We start from the raw sequence: 20695 nt of genomic DNA, 5'->3' as shown, positions 1-20695 counted from the left end.
GGATGGACATCTCAGTTGTTATTTGACTTTGAAGATTCATAACTAAATCCTGCAGAATCTTTTGAGCTATTACAGTGGAACTTCAGCTTTGTATTGGTCTTTAAAGTCATTGCACTTGCTCAGATAGCAGAGGTCTGGACCCACCTTATACAGAATAAGACTAACAAAGTGGTTTTACAGTATTGTTATTTTAGAAGGATTTTTTATTATTATTTCATTGGTTTTTTTTCCCTCATCCTTTCATCTGTAGTCCAAAGTACTCGTGTCATTATTATGCTAATAACTAGTTATTGGTACGTTTTCTTGAACGTATTACTGAGCAATTTCATTTGTATAGTAGTATCAAAGTGTGAGTGTTGTTTCTTTTAATGCTTGTGATGGAGGTGTTTCCCTTTTCTCAAATGAATGCTGTTTTTATTTAAAGCCTTGCAGGCCTAGCATTGCCAATCCACAAAATCTGTATAAGAAATAATAAGTGTTCTGATCCTAAGAAGGAAATGTTCTCTAGACTAAGAGTGATGTTTGAGGTCTTTAATTTGTTAATGTTATTAAAGAAAATAGTTATTTCAGGCTACCTGATAACAGAGAATCAGTTCAGGATCAGAACTGGAGCCAGTTCAGGAGATGTGGAAGTGGACAATAGGTGGCTTTCCAAAGCTGTTAACTTCACAATGCAAGTGTTGCAGTGTCACAGTGGGATGTAAGTACATTTGTGGCACACAGAAATATACTGATCCAAGAAATGCTGCTAAGACCAAAACTCGAGGGACAGCACTTTCTGAGTATCTGCAGCTCTTGTACTATTGGTATTTATTCTTAGCTGTATTGCAGTGGTCAGTTTTATATGTAGTGCCTTATTTCTGCTTTGAGATAATGTCTCCTCATTGGAATATTTTAGAAAATCATACTCTGAGTTTTATTGACTTTTTGTGTATCTTATAATAAGCAAGGCCTTATATTTAGAATGATTTATCCACTGACAACTGGCAGCATTTCCCATCAGATGCAGTATTACAATTCTGAGACTAGTCATTAATTTTATTATGGTCTTCCACAGATGAGGTAAAGGAGTGAGACTTACTGTTTGTTTCTGAGGCCTTGTTGTTTGGAGCAGGAATCAACTGAGTAAAGCTTCCCTGTATTTGCTTTCCTGGAGGTTCATAATGGATGTGTTTTTATGTTTGGTTGGTTTTTGCTATTATTAATGATAAATTACATTTATTAAGAATGCTAGTAGCTGACAAAACGTCATCATGTGTGTTACCACTCACTATCAATTTCCCTTTTTATCCTAGAGCCTGATGACCATCTAACAGTAGCCCAGTCACTGAAGAAGGAATTTGACAACCCTGAAACTGCAGACCTGAAGTTCCTGGTGGATGGAAAATACATCCATGTTCATAAAGTTCTTCTCAAAATTAGGTGAGGCACAGACTGTATAGTTGAATATACAGTCAGTTGTATAGTGCAGTCCATTATGCTGAGTCACTGCTGCTTAAAATCTTTACTTTGCACAAACCCTCTTTTCCCTCAGGCTTGAGTTTCACCAGCTCTCCTTCACTGTTATGCAATTTTCTTCACTTCCTTGCTGCTCAGACATTCCAAACACACTGCTTACTGCCAGCCTTTTCCACACTTTTCTCCATCTGACATCTACCCTCCTTTGTACTACCTTAGCAGCCTTGACCCTGATTACTAGTTACCTTTTCCAGATTAAAAAGGCTCAACTTCTTTCTGTTGCCTTCCTAGATGTTAATCAGTTTCTCCTGCTGTTTTTGCTTGGCTTCCTCCATTTGGATGCTCTGAGACTTCTGTGTTTATTCTTGCCTTTCTTGCCTTCCACAGGACCCTTCAGCGGTGTCAGCATCTTCCACAGATGCTCTTCAGATTATCTTTTTTCTTCCTTATCTGTCACATTCCTTATCCTACTTGTTTTGTATCTTCTTATCAGAGCATTTGAATTTTATGCTGGCTTCCCTTTTTGTTTTTAGTGCTTTCTGCAAGTTAACACCACTTTAAAATGAGATTTGGTGTGCAGATCTATGGAGTAATCACATTGTTAATAACATGCAGAAATTAGTTTTTAGTTGTTGGCACAACTTCTACTAAAATATTCTAGATACACTGCTTTAGATCTCTCTTGCCAGCTGTTTTTTCCCATCTTTATTACAATTATTTTTCTCTTTTTGCAATTTTCTTTCACAAAATGCTTTATTATCTCATCCTGTGTGTCGCTGCTTTTGTTCTCCTATCTCTGATCCTGATTCATGCTTGTAATCTCATGTATATTACTGCATTAATTAAATGTCTGTGTTAATTCTTTATATATGTGTATATATATGTTTGTTTTGTTTTTTCTCTTCTGCACCCCTCTTAGTCTTCCAATTACTGACATCACTATTTTCTTCTGTACTGGTTTCATCACGTTGCACCCACACTGCTTATTGCCTACCATCTCTGTTTGGAATGCCTTATTTCCTCTTTGCCAGAGGCACTCCTGGGCTGAGTCACTCCAGGGTACTTTGTGAACTGAAGGATGAGGAGCAGTTGGGTTTGATTTATTTATTTTTAAGGGAGCAGTGTGCACCACCTTTCTCTTCTGACATTTTACTGTTATGTGGTACCACTGGGACAGCTGCCCATCCCAAGGTCTGTTCCACAGTGGGATGAAAGCATGCTTGTTACTGCTTAAGAACTTTAGAATAGAAAGCACTAACAGCAGAAGGAAAATACAATTCTGAATTGCATAAAAAGCACTGAAGAAATTAATGTGTTTATACCAAGAAATCACACAGCTAGTGTTTGTGGTTGTGTATTTGGTCTGTAGGCACTGATTATTTCATCAACATCTCACTGCAGCTCATCTTCCAAGCTTACTGTAACTTGTAACTCTTACTGTAACTGTTCTTCTTTTGCAGGTGTGAACATTTTCGTTCCATACTGAATAATGATGATGAAATTATAGAAATGAGTGAATTTTCTTATCCTGTGTACCGAGCCTTTCTGGAGTACCTGTATACAGACAGCATTAGGCTCCCCCCTGAAGATGCCATAGGTATTTGCCATAAATGGAAACAACTCTGGGTTTCTGTTTCTGAAAAGTTGAATTTGTGCCATCTGACGGGGTGAGGAAAGTAGTGCTGCTAATTTGAGTTCTGTTAGCACTTAAATCTTCAGTTTGGCAGCTGTCAGGAGGAGGGGATGCTGGAGTGTGAGTAATAGGGATACAGTAAGATCAAAAGTTTACATCCAGAAAGAACTCTATTGCTTCTCCTCTGAGGAACTGCTTTTTCCTTACGAAGGCACTGATGCCATCATAATACTTTCCTGTCTCAATGACTGCAGCATTTTTACCATGAACGAAAAAGGAGTTGCCCTGCACATTAATGTGAGTCCCTGATCTATATCCTGAATGAGGTGTAGTACAGTGAAGAAGGTGACAAAGGCTTTCATTCTAGTAAAGTGTCTCTTTCTGATGTATCATCTGAGGACCTTGAAAAAAGGATGTTTTATGTGGAGGAAGAAGAGAAAAAGTCTGATTAATTCAAATTCAGCCTAAAATAATGGGGCAGTTGATTTGTTTGAGTAGAAGTGTACATTTTTTGCACCAGGATGGGTAAAGTGTATGAATTTTTGCAGGACTGCTAGATTTGGCAACACTGTATAGAGAAAACAGATTGAAAAAGCTTTGCCAGCAAACAATCAAACAAGGCATTTGTGAAGAGAACGCGATCGCTCTTCTTTCTGCTGCTGTCAAATATGAAGCTCAGGTAGGAAGAATTTCGCTTCAGGCAAACAATTTTTGTCTGAGAAAGTATTTAATATAAGCATAACTGCATTTAACTTACAAGTCGTGATTACTTGCAATTGCCCCTTCTGGCTCCCCAGGTATTTGTTTTCCCTCACTTAAGCCATAAAAGCTGCAGCTACTAGTGTTATCTTCCTGCCCATTGGCTTGCAACTGTGAGTCAGGATTCTTAATCTCCTTCCTGTCTCGTAATGTAGCACAGGATGGCATGCACATGTCTCACTGCCATTTAATTCTCCACCTTCAGATTTTGCCTGTTCACTTCCTGAAGATCTCCACCCGCTCCTTTTGTCTGCTGCTGCCTTTTACAGGCAGTGGGAAAATTTACCTGGAAAGCCCTTCCCTGTTTCACCTCGTGCTTATATACTTTTCACCGTGTTGCTTAACTAATTACCTAATTGTTGTTATCCTCTTCTCCATATCCTGTCCTCTGGCCTGCCCTTGGCCCTGGAGTGTTTCGCTAGCACTAAAAATCATGGTATCACAAAATGGCTGTGGGTTGGAAGGGACCTCAAGGATCATGAAGCTCCAACCCCCTGCCACAGGCAGGGCCACCAACCTCCACATTTAATACCAGACCAGGCTGCCCAGGGCCCCATCCAACCTGGCCTTGAACACCTCCAGGGACGGGGCATCCACAACCTCTCTGGGCAGCCTGTGCCAGCACCTCACCAGCGGTACCACAAGCACTTTATTTGTAAACAAACAAATAACTTGGAAAGATGTTTTCCTTTCCTCAGCTTCTCAATGCTGTGCTGTGGATATAACAGTGTGGTGGGTTTGGTTATGCAAGAAATCCACGTTCTTATTTTAGACTTGATATATCAGAGCAGCCTAGTTAGCTCAGGAGTACTGATCTTTCTGAAGAGCCAAAAGGTGAGATAGAAATCCTGGACGTGCTGTTTGCTAGCAGAGGAGGTCTTGTGGAGGATGTAGAAGTTGGAGGCTGGCTGGGGCGAAGTGACTGAGAAATGATAGATTTTTTGATCCTCGTTGAAGCACAGAGGGGAGTCAGCAGAACTGCCATTTGGACTTGCAGAGGGCAGACTTTGGTCTCTTTTGGACCATGGTTAAGAGAGTCCCTTGGGAGGTTGTTCTGGAGGACATGGGAGCCCAGTAGGGCTGGGAATACTTCAAAAGTAATTTTAAAAGTGCAGGAGCTGACCATTCCCATGTCACAGATGAGCCAACGGGGAATGAGACAGCTTTGGCTGAACAGGGACCTTAGGAACAAAAGGAAAATTTATGGTCTTTGAAAGAGGGGGCAAGCTACTTGTGAGGATTACAGGTACATAGGGAGTGTGTGCAGGGAGAAAACCAGAAAGGCCAAAGAGCTGGAACTGAACTTGGCTGCTAACATGAAAGACAACAGTAAATATTTCTGTAAATACATCAACAGTAAGAGGAAGGCTAGAGAGAATCTCTATCCCGTGTTGGATGCAGAGGGGAACATAGTGACCAAGGATCAGGATAAGGCTGAGGTACTCAATGCCTTCTGTGCCTCAGTCTTTAATGGTAAGACTGGTTGCTCCCTGGGCACACAGCCCCTAGCTCTAGTAGATAGGGATGGGGAACAGAATAGGCCCTGCATAATCCATAAGGAGCTGGTTTTGGACCTGCTCCAAAAGCTGGAGCTCACAAGTCCGTGGAGCCAGGTGGATTGTACCCTGGTGTGCTGAAGGAGTTGGTGGATGTGACTTCCAAGCTCTCTCTATCATTCTTTGGCAATCCTGGCTAACTGGGGATGTCCTGGAGAACGGAGACTGGCAAACGTGATGCCCATCAGACGTGATGCCCATCAGACGTGATGCCCATCTTCAGATGATCCTGGTAGCTGCAGAGCTATCAGTCTCACCTCAGTGCCAGGAAGGTTATGGAATGGATAAAGAGGAGCCATCATAGATCAATTGAAGGTCAACCGGGAGATCAAGTGTGGTCAGCATGGGTTTACGAATGGTGGATCCTGTTTGATAAACCTGATTTCATTGTATGACAAGGTAACCTGCTTAGTGGATGAAGGCTAGGTGTGGCCTAGCTGGACATTTGTAAAGCCTTTGACACTGTCCTCCACAGCATCCTCACAGAGAAGCTGGCTGCCCACAGTTTGGATGGGCGTACACTCTGCTGGGTGAAACACTGACTGGAAGGCCGGGCCCAAAGAGTTGTGGTCAGTGGAGTTAAATCCAGTGGGCAGCCAATCCCGAGTGGTGTCTCCACTGCAGATGACACCAAGACCTTGGTGTACTGATGGACAGTTGGCTGAATACGAGCCAGCAGTGTGCCCAGGTGGCCAAGAAGGCCAATGGTATCCTGGCTTGTATCAGGAATGGTGTGGTGAGCAGAACTGAAGTAATCATGCCATTGTACTCAGCACTGGTGAGGCCTCACCTCGAGTACTGTGTTCAGTTTTGGGCAATACAGAAAGGACACCGAGGTGCTGGAGCAGGTCCAAAGAAGGGCAACAAGGCTTGTGAAGGGCTTGGAGAGCATGGCCTATGAGGAGAGACTGAAGGAACTGGGGCTGTTTAGTCTGGGGAAGAGGAAGCTGAGGCGAAAACCTTGCTCTCTTCCAATACCTGAAAGGTGCTCACAGCGAGAGCGGGGCTGGTCTCTTCTCACTGGTGACAGGTGACAGGACAAGGGGAAATGGCCTCAAGTTGCACCAGGGGAGGTTTAGGTTGGATATCAGGAAAAAAGGGTTGTTAAGCACTGGAATAGGCTGCCCAGGGAGGTGGTTGTGTCTCCATCCCTAGGTGTGTTTAAAAACCGTTTGGATGTGGTGCTCAGGGACATGATTTAGCAGAGGGTTGTTAGAGTTAGGGTAGGATGGTCAGGTTGTGGTTGGACTTGATGATCTTTAAGGTCTTTTTCAACCTGAGCAATTCTATGATTCTTTGATTCTATAATTCTATGGAGCTGATATGTGTTTTTGTGGGTTTTTTTTAGTTATATTCATTTTCCTTTTGTTTTTGCTCCATTGTAAGATGCAGGATGGGGTTTAAAGCAGATGCTTACATAAGATGCATTGGTAGACAGTTCCAGGCACAGGAAGCAAGTGCAAAAAGGGAACTGAAACTGGGATGAAATATTGCTGTATGACAGCAATGTAATAATGTATAAGAGTTGCAAAGAGGAGGCTGGATGTTTACAGTGAGTTTCAGAAAGCAAGCAGGAATAACATCTGATTAGTAGATGATAAGGATACCAGCTGCTGGTAGAGTAATGAGATCAGTCTTAACCAAGGTATCTAGGCTAATAATCAGTGAACAACTGAGACCAAAGAAGAGGAATTGTGATTTCAGTGTGCTGTGGTGGTGGAGGCCTGATGTAACAGGGAAAATTGGGCAGGAGAAGAGGGACCAAACGGTTTGGTTCTCTGAAGTGTAGAAGTTTTCATTACGTTCACTCTGGAGATTTTCCTCTTAGAAGCTTTCCACCACTTTTGACCATCTCAAAAGCAGAGGAGGCTTTCACTGAGCTGTGTCAGGTGGAGTAGTTAAAGATCCATGTAAGTGTATCCTGAAGTAGGGAAAATAGCCCAAAGTACCAGAGAATTGCAATGGCAGAAGCACAGTAAAAGGGATTGGCTAAATGTCTGTATGTATGCTATTCCCCTCTTCCTTCTGTAATACATTCTGCACAAATAGTGGAATTTTTAAATACAGGCAACACTTGAACACAGTCATCATGCCATGAATTGGTTCACCTGCCTCTAGAGCAGCACGTGCCAACCTCAGGAGTACATCACTGCTCTCCTTCCTTCATCCACAGCTCAGAAAGGGATTGATCTGCTTCTGAGGAGTGCAGCAAAGACTTCTTCAGTAATGGGATAACCTTTGTCTAAGGAACTGTGAAGTAGGACAGGGCTGCACTACATTAATATGGTAAAAACTGATTTGAGAGCCATCTGTAGCACATCAGTGCTTCAGTAAAAGGCTGTCCTGAGAAGGGCTGTGAAAGAGCCCTGGTAGTTCAGAAAGAGAAATTAGTTTTGTTTGGTTGATTTTTTGTTACTGTGTGTGAACTGTGCAGGTGAAAGATAGTAGTGCTGTGTTTATCTACCATTAGCATAGAACATCAACGGAAGGCTGACTTTTCATCTGTTAGGATCAGAATGTTTTGTCCTGTCATCGGGAAATGCAAAGATCTGCTGCTACAGATTATTTTTAGGTGTGTTTCTAATGTACGCTGTGGAAACTTTGTGCTTACAGTTTTCATCCTGGCATTCGTGATCTGATGAAACTGATGGAAGAAGGGTTGGTCATTGATATGGTGTCTGCTTATTAACTGATAGATTTGGAAGGGGAGAATGATCATAATTTTGCTGTCAGTCATTCATATTATAAATTAATTCTCTTTCTTTTCAGGACTTGGAAGAGTTTTGCTTCAGATTTTGCATAAACCACTTAACTGTTGTAACACAAACACAAGGCTTTGCAGAAATGGACCACGATCTCCTGAAAAACTTCATTAGCAAAGCAAGCAGAGTGGGAGCATTCCGAAATTGAGAGCTGACTACCACCAAGCTGAAGAGCACAGCCTCGTTCCTCCTGGGAATGCTTCTTTGGAGAGCTTTGAAGAGAGACTCAGTGTCCGTCAGCTTGGGAAATGCCTTGAAGTCTGCTGACATACTGGTCTGAAAAGATGACTGCAGCATAGGTGTGTAGGGAGAGCCAGCATTCAGAATTTCAGAACAAAACCTAATGCAGTAACTACTCTTCCCCACTTAAAGTCAAGCAAACTAAGCTGCCATTCTCATGGCTATTTTGAGTATATTATTTTTATGTAAACAACCTGCAGCTGGATTTTATGGAGCAGTGACATCCTTGCTGCTAAAACCTTCATAGTACACTTCTGTCACCAAACTAAGCTAATATGCCATGGTTGGCAGCTTTGTGCCACGTCATCCAGATTAGAGACAAACTTGGTTTCTGAGTACTTGATAAAGTACTATAAATTCTTTAGGATGAGAGGCTTTCTGAGCAGTGGGAGGTTTTGTCTCACCGTCCGCTTATTTGGAGTGTAAATGCCAAAACTGTGAAGGGCTTCAGCTGGATATTAGAATTTGAAGTTGCTGGCCAATATGCCCATTGTTCTGGACAATTAACAAACCTCTGTTACACCAGAAATGCTCCCTGTGTCAGATGAGAGGAGTTGTGCACTGGCCACGGAGGTGAGTGGGATGGGTGAGGCAGAGTGGGTACTTAATTTCTAACTGACTAACATGAGCTGAGATAAAATCCCGCCTTGTGTTACGCGTAGGAAGGGTCGCCCTCTTACAGAAGATGCTGAGCAGTTCCTTGGAATTTTTTGTAACAGGCAATTGTGAATTAACTCTGAGGAATGATCTCACAGAGCAGCAGGGGCAGCTGCAGTGTTTTACAGCTGCAGTATCTTACAAAACTGGATGGCCAGGTTCAGTGTGCTGGTCTGTGTCACGCCACCTTCGCTCAGACTCGTGCCCTGCCAGAGTCCTGTGATGACTTATCCCAATCCTCAAATGCGGTTTCTAAGAACCGAATTCCTTTAAACGAGCTCAGCCTCATTTCCTCATTTCTGAAGTGGGAATTACTGTCCTTTGTCATATCAGAATTATTCCTTAAGCGGTCGCATTCCTTGAAGAGAAGGAAGAGGAGAAATGAGTTCTCAGAGAAGAGGAGTGAGGAGATGCTCTCGTCACATTGGTCTCTGCAGTTGTGATAGGATGGGTAAGGTGTGCAGATGGCAAAACTGACTTAGGCAGAAAGCTGGAAGCAGATCATTTTGGGAAAATGCTGTGCTAAATAGTGGCTTGCAGTTTGGGCTTCTCCCTCAAACTGTCACCAGGAGTATATTGTATTGTCTACTGCTAACGAGTTTATTTTGCCATCCTGTAGTCATACAGCTTCCTCCAGCAGCACAGACCCATACTTCAGCTGCTGTGTCAGTGTTTTATGTTCAAATAGAACTGGTCAAAACTTTCCAGTACATATTGCCATCTCATCGAAACCACAACTTCCCCAAGGGGGAAATGGTGTGTTGTGGTAATTCTGTGTTGAGAAGGCCTTGCTGCAGGCACACAGATCAGGCTGTCCTCAGGTGGGGCGCAAGTTCACTGTGCTGTAGCCCAACATTAATCGTATTGAGAGAGCAGATAAAAGGCAACACTGTGTGAGCCAAGGCTGGGGAATTCCTGCCCATTTGGTTGAGCCGTGGTGAAGTCTCAGTCCTGTGCACCCCAGGGCCTGAGAACTGCCAGTGTCACCTGCCAGCGTGGCCTTGGCAGCACAGAGAACCAAGTGACTGTGCTGCAGCCCTGCACTTGGGGAGCAGCTTGCATGGGCAGATAGTGAGAGGACAAGGGGAAAACTAATAGACGTTAGATGTTAGGAAGTAATTCTTTACTCACAGGGCAGTGAGGCCGTGGCACAGCTGCCCAGAGAAGCTGTGGATGCCCCCATTCCTGAGGCACTCAAGGCTGTGTAGAATGGGGCCCTGGGCAGCCTGAGCTGCCGGGTGGCACTGCCCATGGCAGGGGGTTGGGGCTTTAAGATCCCTTCCAACCCAGGCTGTTGTGTGGTTCTGTGACACTACTGGCTGTAGGCAAGGCTGCAGCTGTGGGTGGGAAGCGTGGCTGCCTGCCACAAGCCTGGACAAACAACAGAGCTCACATTTGTAGCAGCCGGGGAGATCGGGGCGAAAGGGCCGCTGGATGCCAAGGAGAGCCGGAGGCAGCTGGGCAGCACTGCTTTGTGTAGGAAGGGCAAAAGCTCCTCCACCCAGTCATGGTATTTATAGAGCTGGAATTAAGTTCAAAAAATGTTCTCCAAATATTCCCACCGTCAAAATGTTAAGATTCTAACATTTAAAAAACACTTCTTATTTTGCTCAACACCTGATCAAACCTGTCCGCTGCTCTGGGCAGAGCCTGGCTCTCTGGAGAGAAATCCCTGGGCAGTGCAGCCGTGTTCTACTCTGGCTCACATCCATGGGGCAGCTCAACAACCTGAAACCCCCAGATAGAAACTACTGCAGTCAATACAGCACGCTTTCTTAGTGAGGCATTTTTTGGCTTACCGTAACCAACGGTGCCTTTCTAAAAAAATTATGTCCTTCCTGTGTATGATTTCCCACCTACTGTGCACAGCAAAGCTTGGCTGCAGTTTCACTGTGGCTGACAAAGACGGTCATCTTGAGAGAAAGCATCTGTGCACTGAGCGAAGGCAGCTATGGGTGTAGTATGGCAGTGTTGGCTGTCCCTCACATCATACGTAGCGTCGGTTCGGGATGGGATAGCATTGTATTCGTGGAGACTTCTATTTATTTATTTGCTAACTTTTGTTTGCATGCACTTTCCTTGGCACTTAATGGTCAGTGTTTAAGAAACATACTGGTGTAAGTGGTTAAACGTGGATGAGTGTGCATAGATGTGATTGAAACCCTCTAGTGGGGGCATTTGGGAAGAAATTCAGGGTGGATTTTGCCATTGTACAGCAGTCTGCAATGAAGTTAAACTGTGGATCCTGCAGGTTAAATACTTAAAGAGTTGGTTCTTGTTTTTTAGGACACCTCAGACAAAAAAGGGGTATTGTTATGTGAGAATATGGTCGAGCACAATATGTGTCTGGGGCTCAGAGAGGGATCTCTGCTTAAGAAAGGGAAACAGAGAGTGGAATTTGCAAGGAGAAGACACGACAAGAAGCTGATCACCTCAAGGTGAAGTTGCTGAAGAGTCAGCACTGCAGGGCTGTGGGCAGTCCTGGTACCAGGGAGCTGCTGAGTCACTTCCATAGGCTTTCCTTGTACAACAAAGTGCTCAGCTGCCCCGCAGAGCCAGGGCTCGCTGGGTACCACGTAACGATGCAGCAGGGCTACAGCCTGAACATACAAATAGGTTCTGATTTCTTGTTTCTTTATAAACTTGCCTGGGTTTAACAAACCATTAATAAAAACAGCATCGCATTTGGTTGGCACTTCTTTGTGTCTTTTTTTCTTTCAGAAGAAGGGAAGAAAGTCTGACATAATTTTTGCTCGGATTTGTGAACTGAGTTGACTGTGGTCAGTCGTGAGGGGAAAAAAGGAATAGATTCTGTATCTGGGAGAGATGTTTGTGTTTCAAAGAAAATAGCTGTCCCCAGATAAAGGTGATGTAAGCAAAACGAGGAGCGCGCAAAGCAGAAGGGCTGCAGAATGTCCTGAAGTGCATTTCCCCCTTTTAAATAAATGCCCTAAAAATGATTTCATAATCAATAAAATGACCCCCAACCCATAATAGCCTCTGAAGCAAACGCACAGGACAGTCAGCTTATTCCAGGAGCGGCACCGCCATCTTGAGCCGCCCGCATGGCCGAGCACTGAGCTCTCCTTGGCTCCCATGGAGGGGAGCAGAGCCCGCAAGCCCTTCCCAGGGCTGTCTGTTCCTCCACAGCGCTCACAGATGGACTTTGAGCCTTTCCATGAAAGCACACAAAATGCTGTCATGTTTTCCATCCTGTCTCTTCTGCTCCAAACTCTTCTTTCATCCTTGAACCGGGTTCAATAGCCTGTGCCATTCCGAAGTCAGGTCTTGCGGTGAGGTGGCTACTTAAGAATGGTAAGATTGCAAACCCTGATTAGAAGGCTGTTAATTGCAGGATGCCTGTCTGCACACGTATCTGCGTACAGCTGATGAAATGTTTGTGGAGGGGCGGGGGCTGGTGAGTTAGTGAGTGCTCTTTGTGCTCTGGGCCTTATGTCAGGCCTGTCCTGCAAACAGCACTGCAAGCTCAGCAGGGCCGTCAGGCAGCTACGGGCTCATAAAGCACAGGAAGTGTGTGGGGCTGCCTGCCTGCCTGCAGCCGGACACCTGGCCAGGAGGCCGTGGCAGCTCATGCTGCTCTCTGACACCCTGGGCTATTTTGAGCAGTTCTCAGAACAAAAGAATCCATCATGAAAAGTGGTGGTGATGTGAACGTTGTCTCCGAAGGGCTCAGGCAGCACTGCAGCACTGCAAGGGCTGTGGTGGCGATGCAGGCCATGGAGCAGCTGCACATGGGCAGAGGTGTTACCAGCGATAACTCCTGAAAAGACCCATCAGGAACAGTTCCAGATTAACTCAGACACAGAATCATTCAGGTTGGAAAAGACCACCAAGATCACCCAGTCCAACCATCAGCCCATCCCGCCATGCCCACTCACCACGGCCCTCAATGCCACATCCACATTCTTGAACACCTGCAGGGACGGTGACTCCACCACCTCCCTGGGCAGCCTGTGCCACTGCCTCACCGCTCTTTCTGAGAAGAAATGTGTCTCAGTAACCAACCTGCACCTCTCCTGTCACAACTTGAGGCCATTCCTTCTCCTGATGGAGCTTCTGCTCGTATCAGCTGCAGAATCACGGAGGCAGTGCGACACAGATGGGCAGAGTCACCATAAAAAGCTGCCTTCTCATCCAATAAAGCTACCAACTAAAGATCTTTTAAAAGCTATTTTATTTCATCTTGAAAGAAGATAAACGGATGAGTTGTATAAAATATTGTCATACATTTGATGTAAAGCCTTCAGTCTGTTGGAACAAACACACACACACAGTGCCACAGTCAAGCACTAGGAGATCTGTTCGGTGTGGGGCTCTGTCATGTGGCGCCTGCAGCGCTCTCACCCGAGGGTCACTGAAGAACTTCAGCTGCTGTAAGAGAGCTTGGGACCAGCGAGCCCCAGTGTAACACACATCCTGTCTGTAAAACTCTGTTAAGTGAAAAAATAAACGTAATGTACTCTTAACAGTTCTGTACATTCTTCAGGACGACAGTTGAAGCTGTGCTGAGAATAAAAAAATAACTCAGTTTCATTTTACAATTCGGTGACCAATCATCAGTGTGCCATTAGTGGAGGGTTTTTGTGGCTCCAGGTTCAGCTTTTGGTCAACACCACAACTGGTCTTTAGCAGGCACTACTGTAGGCATTTTAGGTTCACTGCACCATTTCTAAACACCTTCTATGCAGAGAAGTGTTACTGTGTGATGAGCAGCACGCTTTGCTACCCTAACTTTCAATTTAAGCAGCTGCACGAGCTAGATTTCATTCAAATGGGTCATTAAAAAAGTGGCACCTCATTTAATGTATTTAGTTCTCTAGAAAGAAAACATCCTTTTCTCTTAGCTGGCTATTCTGCAGACCTGTTACCACTGCAAGAAAAAACAACAAAAATCCACTCTCTGAATCCATAACTTATAAATACACTTAAAAACATTTGTTCCCAAGTTGCCTGTGGAGCTCTGCCTTCTGGGTAAGGCACACAGCTGTGTGCTGTGAGCTGCAAGGGAATCCTACAGCGTGAGATCTTTGCCATCGTGTGTGAGGTGTGGCGTAGGTTGGGGGTGTTCTACTTCTTGGTTTTTTTACATGAAGGTTTTGCAAGATGTGAAAGTGCACAACGTGGTGCTTTGCATTGGGGAACGCACCTTTGTGCTTCGTGGGATTTGATCTATGTGAGATTCAGTGAAATTGAAGCTGGGCCCTCTGAACTGCGTGGGGTGAGGGCTGGGGAAGTGCAGAACGGGACGTACCTGAGGTACAGCACAGCTCACTGCTTTCAGTAGTAGCGCTAACACCATGTGCTCACTGCTTCCTGCCTCTGCAGGGAGACCCTGACCCTCCACTGCTGCTGTGCAGCTTAAGTTAATGGGAATTGGACGTGTTAATTACACACAGAGACAGAAATCCTTGCGGTATCTGACCCCTAATTTTCAGTATCTGCAAATAATGCTTTGAGATCCGACATTAAAATGAAATCTAAGAAGTAAAATTAGTGCACTTCAGATCCCTAGCTAACATTTTGTCTTGAGACAGAAAAAATTCAAATCCAGGTAGACTGAACTGGCTTCAATCCCTAACGCTGCAATAGCAAACTAAGACACTTTCCAAGCTGGTTTTTAAAATCCTCCAAAAATATATAAATTAAATTCAGTGGCTTACATCACATACGTGCTACATCGTAAGGCAAAGTATCATGAAAAACCTTGACAGAAATAAAGAAGTCCAAAGGTTTTCAACTATTGGTTTGAGATAAAAGCGACTGAAAAAGCAACTCAGTGAATGAAGGCAGTAAAGCAAAAGCTGGGAGGGCCTGCAGCAGCCCCTGGTCCTGAGGAGATTCTCACTTTTCTTCATTGGCTGAGGTATCGTTTCCATCGTTCAGTTTCTGCTTCTGCATTCTTGTTCGAGTGGATGCTAGCAAGAAAAATGAACGAAGTTAAATGCCTCCTTCAGAAGTATTTTGGACGGGATTATTTCTTGCAAAATCGGTCATGACCCAAGAAATAACAGAAGTGTGCTCTTCCAAATGAAACAAATCCTGCACTTTTCAATAATTGTGTTATTTCAAGCAATTCTTGCTTAATTTCACACACCTGAAGGAATTCACCCACGCACTGAAGCTCTCCTTGTCTCTGTGCCCTCCCTTTTGGCTTTCAGCCTTCAGACAAGCAATGGGAAGCTTCACGCAGGGCTGTGCTGTGCTGCTCCAGTGCCCGTGGGCTGAGCAGTGCCACATCCCAGAGCACAGCAAACCATTTAATTCCCTTTCAAGAATTCTGATATTAGGGATGAACACATCGTGCTCATTTTCTAGCACTTCTATGCCACTGTGCCATTTAACAGCACCGAAGAGGCTTTGGAGGATTTTCATTTAATCATCTGCGTTTCAGTGGAGCAAGTACAAAAATTAAGCACTGAAATGATAGCAGTGTTTTTGTCTCAACTGACACAAACTGTTTTATGCGAGGTACTCGCTGCTGAGGAATTACCAGAAGAATATACTCACTCATTTCTGCAAGCTTTTGTTGGAACTTGGACTCCTGGGGCAGGTGTTTGCTGCAGACAGAAAGCATTTGATTAAAGGGAAGTTAAAAACAAAAAAACCCCACCCACATAAATCAGGGTTAGTTCATTTCATTGCTGTTGCCTCATCTTATAAAGATATAAAACTGTATTATCCTCCACAGTAAACTCAAGAGATGCTTTATTTCTCATACGTCAAAAAAAATATTTTTAAAGATTGTCTAAAGACAACAGCACAATTTACCCTCAGCACAAATTCCTGAGTGTGAGGCACTGAATACATCCCTGCTTTTAACACCCGATGTCCAATGAAGTATTTTGCTACCGTCCCTCATTTAATGTATTTATGGAAGTTCAGAAATAAACAGAATCACAGAATGGCCTGGGTTGAAAAGGACCACAATGCTCATCCAGTTTCAACCCCCTGCTATGTGCAGGGTCACCAACCACCAGACCAGGCTGCCCAGAGCCACATCCAGCCTGGCCTTGGATGCCTCCAGGGATGGGGCATCCACAGCCTCCTTGGGCAACCTGTTCCAGTGCATCACCACCCTCGAGCAGAAGTTAGGATGCATTCTGGAGGCCCCATGAACCAAGCCTAAGCAGTTTAGCAGAAAGCCACCATCTCCTACCCTCCATCTGCCTCATCTTGCCCTTCTATATCGAAGCGCAGCCTCTTGAGTGGCTTAGGGGCATCGCTGGGCTCTGCGCTGCGCTTTACGTGGCTCTCGCTGTTGCACACCATCTGGTTTATTTTTTGAAACTTTTCAGAAGTCTGGAATCACAAGAAAATAGTGAAAAAGTTGGTCAATAAATCTTGAAAATAAACTTCCCCAAACTTCCCCAATCATCCACTAAAACTTTAGTAGCTCCGTGAGTCTGCAGCCTAAGAACTCTAACCGTAGAATCACAGAATGGTTTGGGTTGGAAGGGACCTTTAAGATCATGTAGTTCCAGCCCCCTGCTGTAGGCAGGGACACCTCCCTCCTGACCAGGTTGCTCAAAGCTCCATACAGCCTGGCCTTGAATGCTTCCAGGGAGGAACCTCCTTCCACAACAACTAAAATACAATGCTGTACTTTTTAAAAGCTAAGTCTGAATGTTTGAAAGAAGTGAAGGGAACAGCTCTGTAATCTCTGTGCTTACAAATTCCATAAAATGACTACATTAAATGAGAGCCAGGAGCCAGCTCTCTGGCTGCCAGCAGGCAACCCCCTGGCTCTAACACCATGCATTCAAGAGCAGACAATCAGAACTGTAAAACTCACCCCAAACGTTTCACCAATCGACACCAGGATTCTGCCAAAGGAAGAAAACAAGCATTTCAGTGAAGCTGCCCTCCACAGAGAAGCACCCATTAATCTGCACAGACTTTCTTAAGGCATTAATGAAGCTCTCTAACAGTGCAAACTCAAACCGTGCTTTGCTGCATTCAGATTATTCACATTTCCATTAGGACCGGTGAGAGCCTAATTGTCAAATCCACCATCCTACACTGATAATTGAGAAGCTGTGGCTTGGAAGAATGAAAGGTCCACAAAACCCAGCCCTTATCAAAAGGAAATGCTGAGTACCTGATCATCAGCCCTTAATCATTACTTTTAGATGTTTGCTAATCAAACCCATACAAGACCTCAACCTAAAATGTGTGATAGCATAGCCTAGTTGGAAAAGCCCACTACAGATTTGCACAGGCTTTTCAATACTGAGATGGAAATGCTGTTTACAGATAATATGACTCCTTTGCTGTCATCCTCTGCTAAGAGCCAGTGACCCACAGTTTGAATCACAGAATGGCCCAGGTTGGAAGGGACCTCAAGGACATGAAGCTCCAACCCCCTGCCACATGCAGGGCCACCAACCTCCACATTTAATACCAGACCAGGCTGCCCAGGGCCCCATCCAACCTGGCCTTGAACACCTCCAGGGATGGGGCATCCACAACCTCTCTGGGCAGCCTGTGCCAGCACCTCACCACTCTCTCTGTAAAGGGCTTCCCCTGATATCCAACCTAAATCTCCCTTCCTTTAGTTTAAAACCATTCCCCCTTGTCCTGTCACTACCTGCCATGTACCCATCCTATCTCCCCATCACAGTGAGATGTTTGTAACCAACGTACCTGGACCTCGGAGTCATCTTTGTGGGAGACTGAAACCCATCAGAGAATTTGTAGGGGCTCTTCAAGGGTGAGATGTAGATGTTATTGCCTGCAGGGACACGCCGAGGAGAATTGGAAAACTGGTAGGGGCTGCGAGGAATGTGTGGGATAGGTGACAGCGTAGGAGGCTATAAAATAATAACAGTATCAGAAGGTTTTATCTGTAAATTCCTGTTCTGTTAAATAAACAGTTCTGGATACAACTAACACCTTACCCTGTTGGAGGCATACTGTAGGATGTTTGTCTTCAGTTTCTGCATGAACACTAAGTTGTAGAAGACTATAATGGAGTCGTACTGCTCTTCCCTGATAAGAACACGTTTGAAAGTCTGCAGAGTGAGAAATAAAAATTAAGTTCTTTCGTTTGTAAGTGCCTTAATGAGCTTTTGCATGTTAGAATCAAGCCTGAAACTATAACAGGCCTCTATATATATGACCTGTTTGACATATGACCATATTTTTTACTGAAATAAGTCATCTGTCTACTCCCCCTCAATGTTCCAGGAAAGATAAGTGGTTCTTAAAGGAATTTAAGTTGCTTTTGAAAAATCCTATCAGTGCTACACTTGAACTTCTCATCTAGTCTCCAAATAGAATCATCAACTGTTACTTGCTATCTTTTATTCAAAGGGCAGAAGGAAATTTGCTTTCTGGAAGCTAACAAACTATTGGTGCAAGATATTTACTATTTTGCAAGATGCTTACAGAGATACTCAGTACTAGAGCTGATTTTCTACTCTGCAGGGTAAATATGTAGAATCATAGAATGGCCTGGGTTGAAAAGGACCACAATGATCATCCAGTTCAAACCCCCTGCTGTGTGCAGGGTCACCAACCAGCAGACCAGGCTGCCCAGAGCCACATCCAGCCTGGCCTTGAATGCCTCCAGGGATGGGGCATCCACAGCCTCCTTGGGCAACCTGTTCCAGTGCGCCACCACCCTGTGAGTGAAAAACTTCCTCCTGATATCTAACCTAAACCTCCCCTGTCTCAGTTTAAAACCATTCCCCCTTGTCCTATCACAATCCACCCTCATAAACAGCCGTTCACCCTCCTGTTTATGTGCTCCCTTCAAGTACTGGAAGGCCACAATGAGGTCTCTCCAGAATATAATGAAGCTCAGTTCGTAATGAACATTCCTATCCTAGTGTGTAGCTTGTTTTGTGGGTTGAAGCAAGCAAGTAATTTATAACAATTTTATGGAGGGACAATATTACATTTCCATACCTCTTGGTTTGTATTGGGCAGCTCTTTGTATGCAGAAACTATTGTTTTAAATCTAAGATCCACATTCTTCACTTTGCATATGCCATACATGGAACACATCATGATCTATCAACAAAACAGGAAAAGACAACAGGAAATGAACAAAATAAGATGGCTTTTCATTTCAAGTTTAGAAATCCTTTTTTCTCTGCTAGTTGATGCTTTCATGCTTTTAAAACAGAAAGAAACTCCAGCATTGTGAAGCTTTGCTACTGAGTTTTAATCCATATTTCGTGATCTGTCATTAGGAAACAAAAGCAAAAGCTCAGTTTGTAAGCTGTTACTGGTTGTGCTCTCTAAGCCAGCATTCAGTTCAACATCACAAGCATCCAGATAATATCTCACCTACTTTTTCTTTCATTTCTGTAAGGTGATCAGCTAACTAGAGCTGATAATAACTTCTGAAACTCATTTTGCTTACTGCAACTTCAGGCTACAATAAAAAAGGTGATTCAGCCAAACATCTTCCAAAGGAAAATCAGTATTTTCTTACACAAATTAGCAGTCTCTGTTCATTATTTTGAAAATAGCAATAAATGGTATTTTGGATATTTGATAGTAAAAAAAAAATCTAACAAGCAAACCTGAGCTGATCAAAAAGACACTTAACTGAATTAATTTCTGCTTCGAGTCATCAACAGAGAAAAAAACCTCAGATTATAATTTTTGACATCTTAAGAACGTGTAAGGAACATTCCTGCTCAGGAAAGCCTTTTCCAACCTTCTATTTTACTGTTTAAAAATGTTACCTGGTCCAAGTGCCTGTCTCTCATCAGCTCATACTCATTTTGCAGTGTGTGCTGGAAGAGGGTCCAGATCAACGGCTCCAGGTCAGGATGTTCAGAGAGAAGCCGAAAGAACAGGGTGTGCAATCGAAGATAGGCCAGGCGAAACACTTGAGAAACAGAAGAAAACAGGAGGAATACAAAATAAGAGGAATGTGATGGAGAATGGGCAGCAATTAAGTGTTTGCCAAGTCCTACCACAAGGGCTACAGCCCATGAAATGAAGTAGCCGGGTTCAAAACGAATGGAAAGGACTCGATACAGCAGGTAGTGGGCATCTGGAAGTCTACACTGCAGATGTACTGTACACATCCATGCTAAACATGTATTGTCTATGTTGATTAAAAGTCTTGACAAACATTTGGAGAATCAGTCTATTAGAGTTATTAAACAGACATACTGCAGAAAGCTCGAGAATACTCTGAGCTGGAAAAAGTCAAAGCTTGGGAAAGCATTCAGGGGAATCACCAGATATGCTTGCCCAGCTCTTAAGCTGCCCACGACACCTATTTGTGGTCAACACTGGAAAAAGATGATAGAAGAACCCTTCATCAGAGCCAATATGGTCATTCTTTTAGTTGAAATTTAATATGCCTAGTGGATGAGAGAAAGATTGTGGATGAAGTCTACCTAGACTTAGTAGAGCCTTTGGTTGTGTCTCCCACACTGTTCTCCTAGAGAAACTGGGGACTCATGGCTTGGACAGGTAAACTCTTACATGGTAAAAAACTGGCTGGATGGCCAGGCCCAGAGAGTGCTGCCCAGGGAGGTGGTGGAATCACTGACCCTGCAGGTGTTAAGACCTGTGTGGATGTGGCACTGAGGGACATGGTCAGTGGGCATGGTGGGGATGGGCTGATGGTTGGACTAGATGAC

At 44.1% G+C, this 20695-nt stretch overlaps 2 protein-coding genes across 5 annotated transcripts in view; one reads left to right on the top strand and one right to left on the bottom strand.

Moving 5' to 3' along the window:
- Window positions 1-11776, top strand: part of RCBTB2 (RCC1 and BTB domain containing protein 2) — a 31741-nt gene extending 19965 nt beyond the window's left edge. For both annotated transcript variants that reach the window (XM_048957503.1, XM_048957514.1), the window contains 4 exons: window positions 1296-1422; window positions 2919-3055; window positions 3640-3770; window positions 8176-11776. In XM_048957503.1, coding sequence (XP_048813460.1) covers window positions 1296-1422; window positions 2919-3055; window positions 3640-3770; window positions 8176-8316 — 536 coding nt within the window. In that variant the 3' untranslated portion in view covers window positions 8317-11776. The remainder of the gene's footprint in view (window positions 1-1295; window positions 1423-2918; window positions 3056-3639; window positions 3771-8175) is intronic.
- Window positions 11777-13243: 1467 nt separating this feature from the next.
- Window positions 13244-20695, bottom strand: part of RB1 (RB transcriptional corepressor 1) — an 80090-nt gene continuing 72638 nt past the window's right edge. The window contains exons 20-27 of one of the 3 annotated variants that reach the window (XM_048957327.1): window positions 19784-19929; window positions 18996-19100; window positions 17984-18097; window positions 17730-17896; window positions 16879-16909; window positions 16243-16385; window positions 15594-15643; window positions 13244-15001 (exon numbers count right to left, since the gene is read on the bottom strand). In XM_048957327.1, the coding sequence (XP_048813284.1) occupies window positions 14928-15001; window positions 15594-15643; window positions 16243-16385; window positions 16879-16909; window positions 17730-17896; window positions 17984-18097; window positions 18996-19100; window positions 19784-19929 (830 nt within the window). In that variant the 3' untranslated portion in view covers window positions 13244-14927. Of the gene's footprint in view, window positions 15002-15593; window positions 15644-16242; window positions 16386-16878; window positions 16910-17729; window positions 17897-17983; window positions 18098-18995; window positions 19101-19783; window positions 19933-20695 lie in introns of those variants that run through there. The other 2 variants (XM_048957332.1, XR_007379260.1) reach the window with 2 other exon arrangements.

This window comes from Lagopus muta, chromosome 1, assembly GCF_023343835.1.
Source record: "Lagopus muta isolate bLagMut1 chromosome 1, bLagMut1 primary, whole genome shotgun sequence".
NCBI classification, from domain to species: domain Eukaryota; kingdom Metazoa; phylum Chordata; class Aves; order Galliformes; family Phasianidae; genus Lagopus; species Lagopus muta.
Note: the sequence above shows the minus strand (reverse complement) of the source record. Positions and strands in the feature narration are given on the sequence as shown.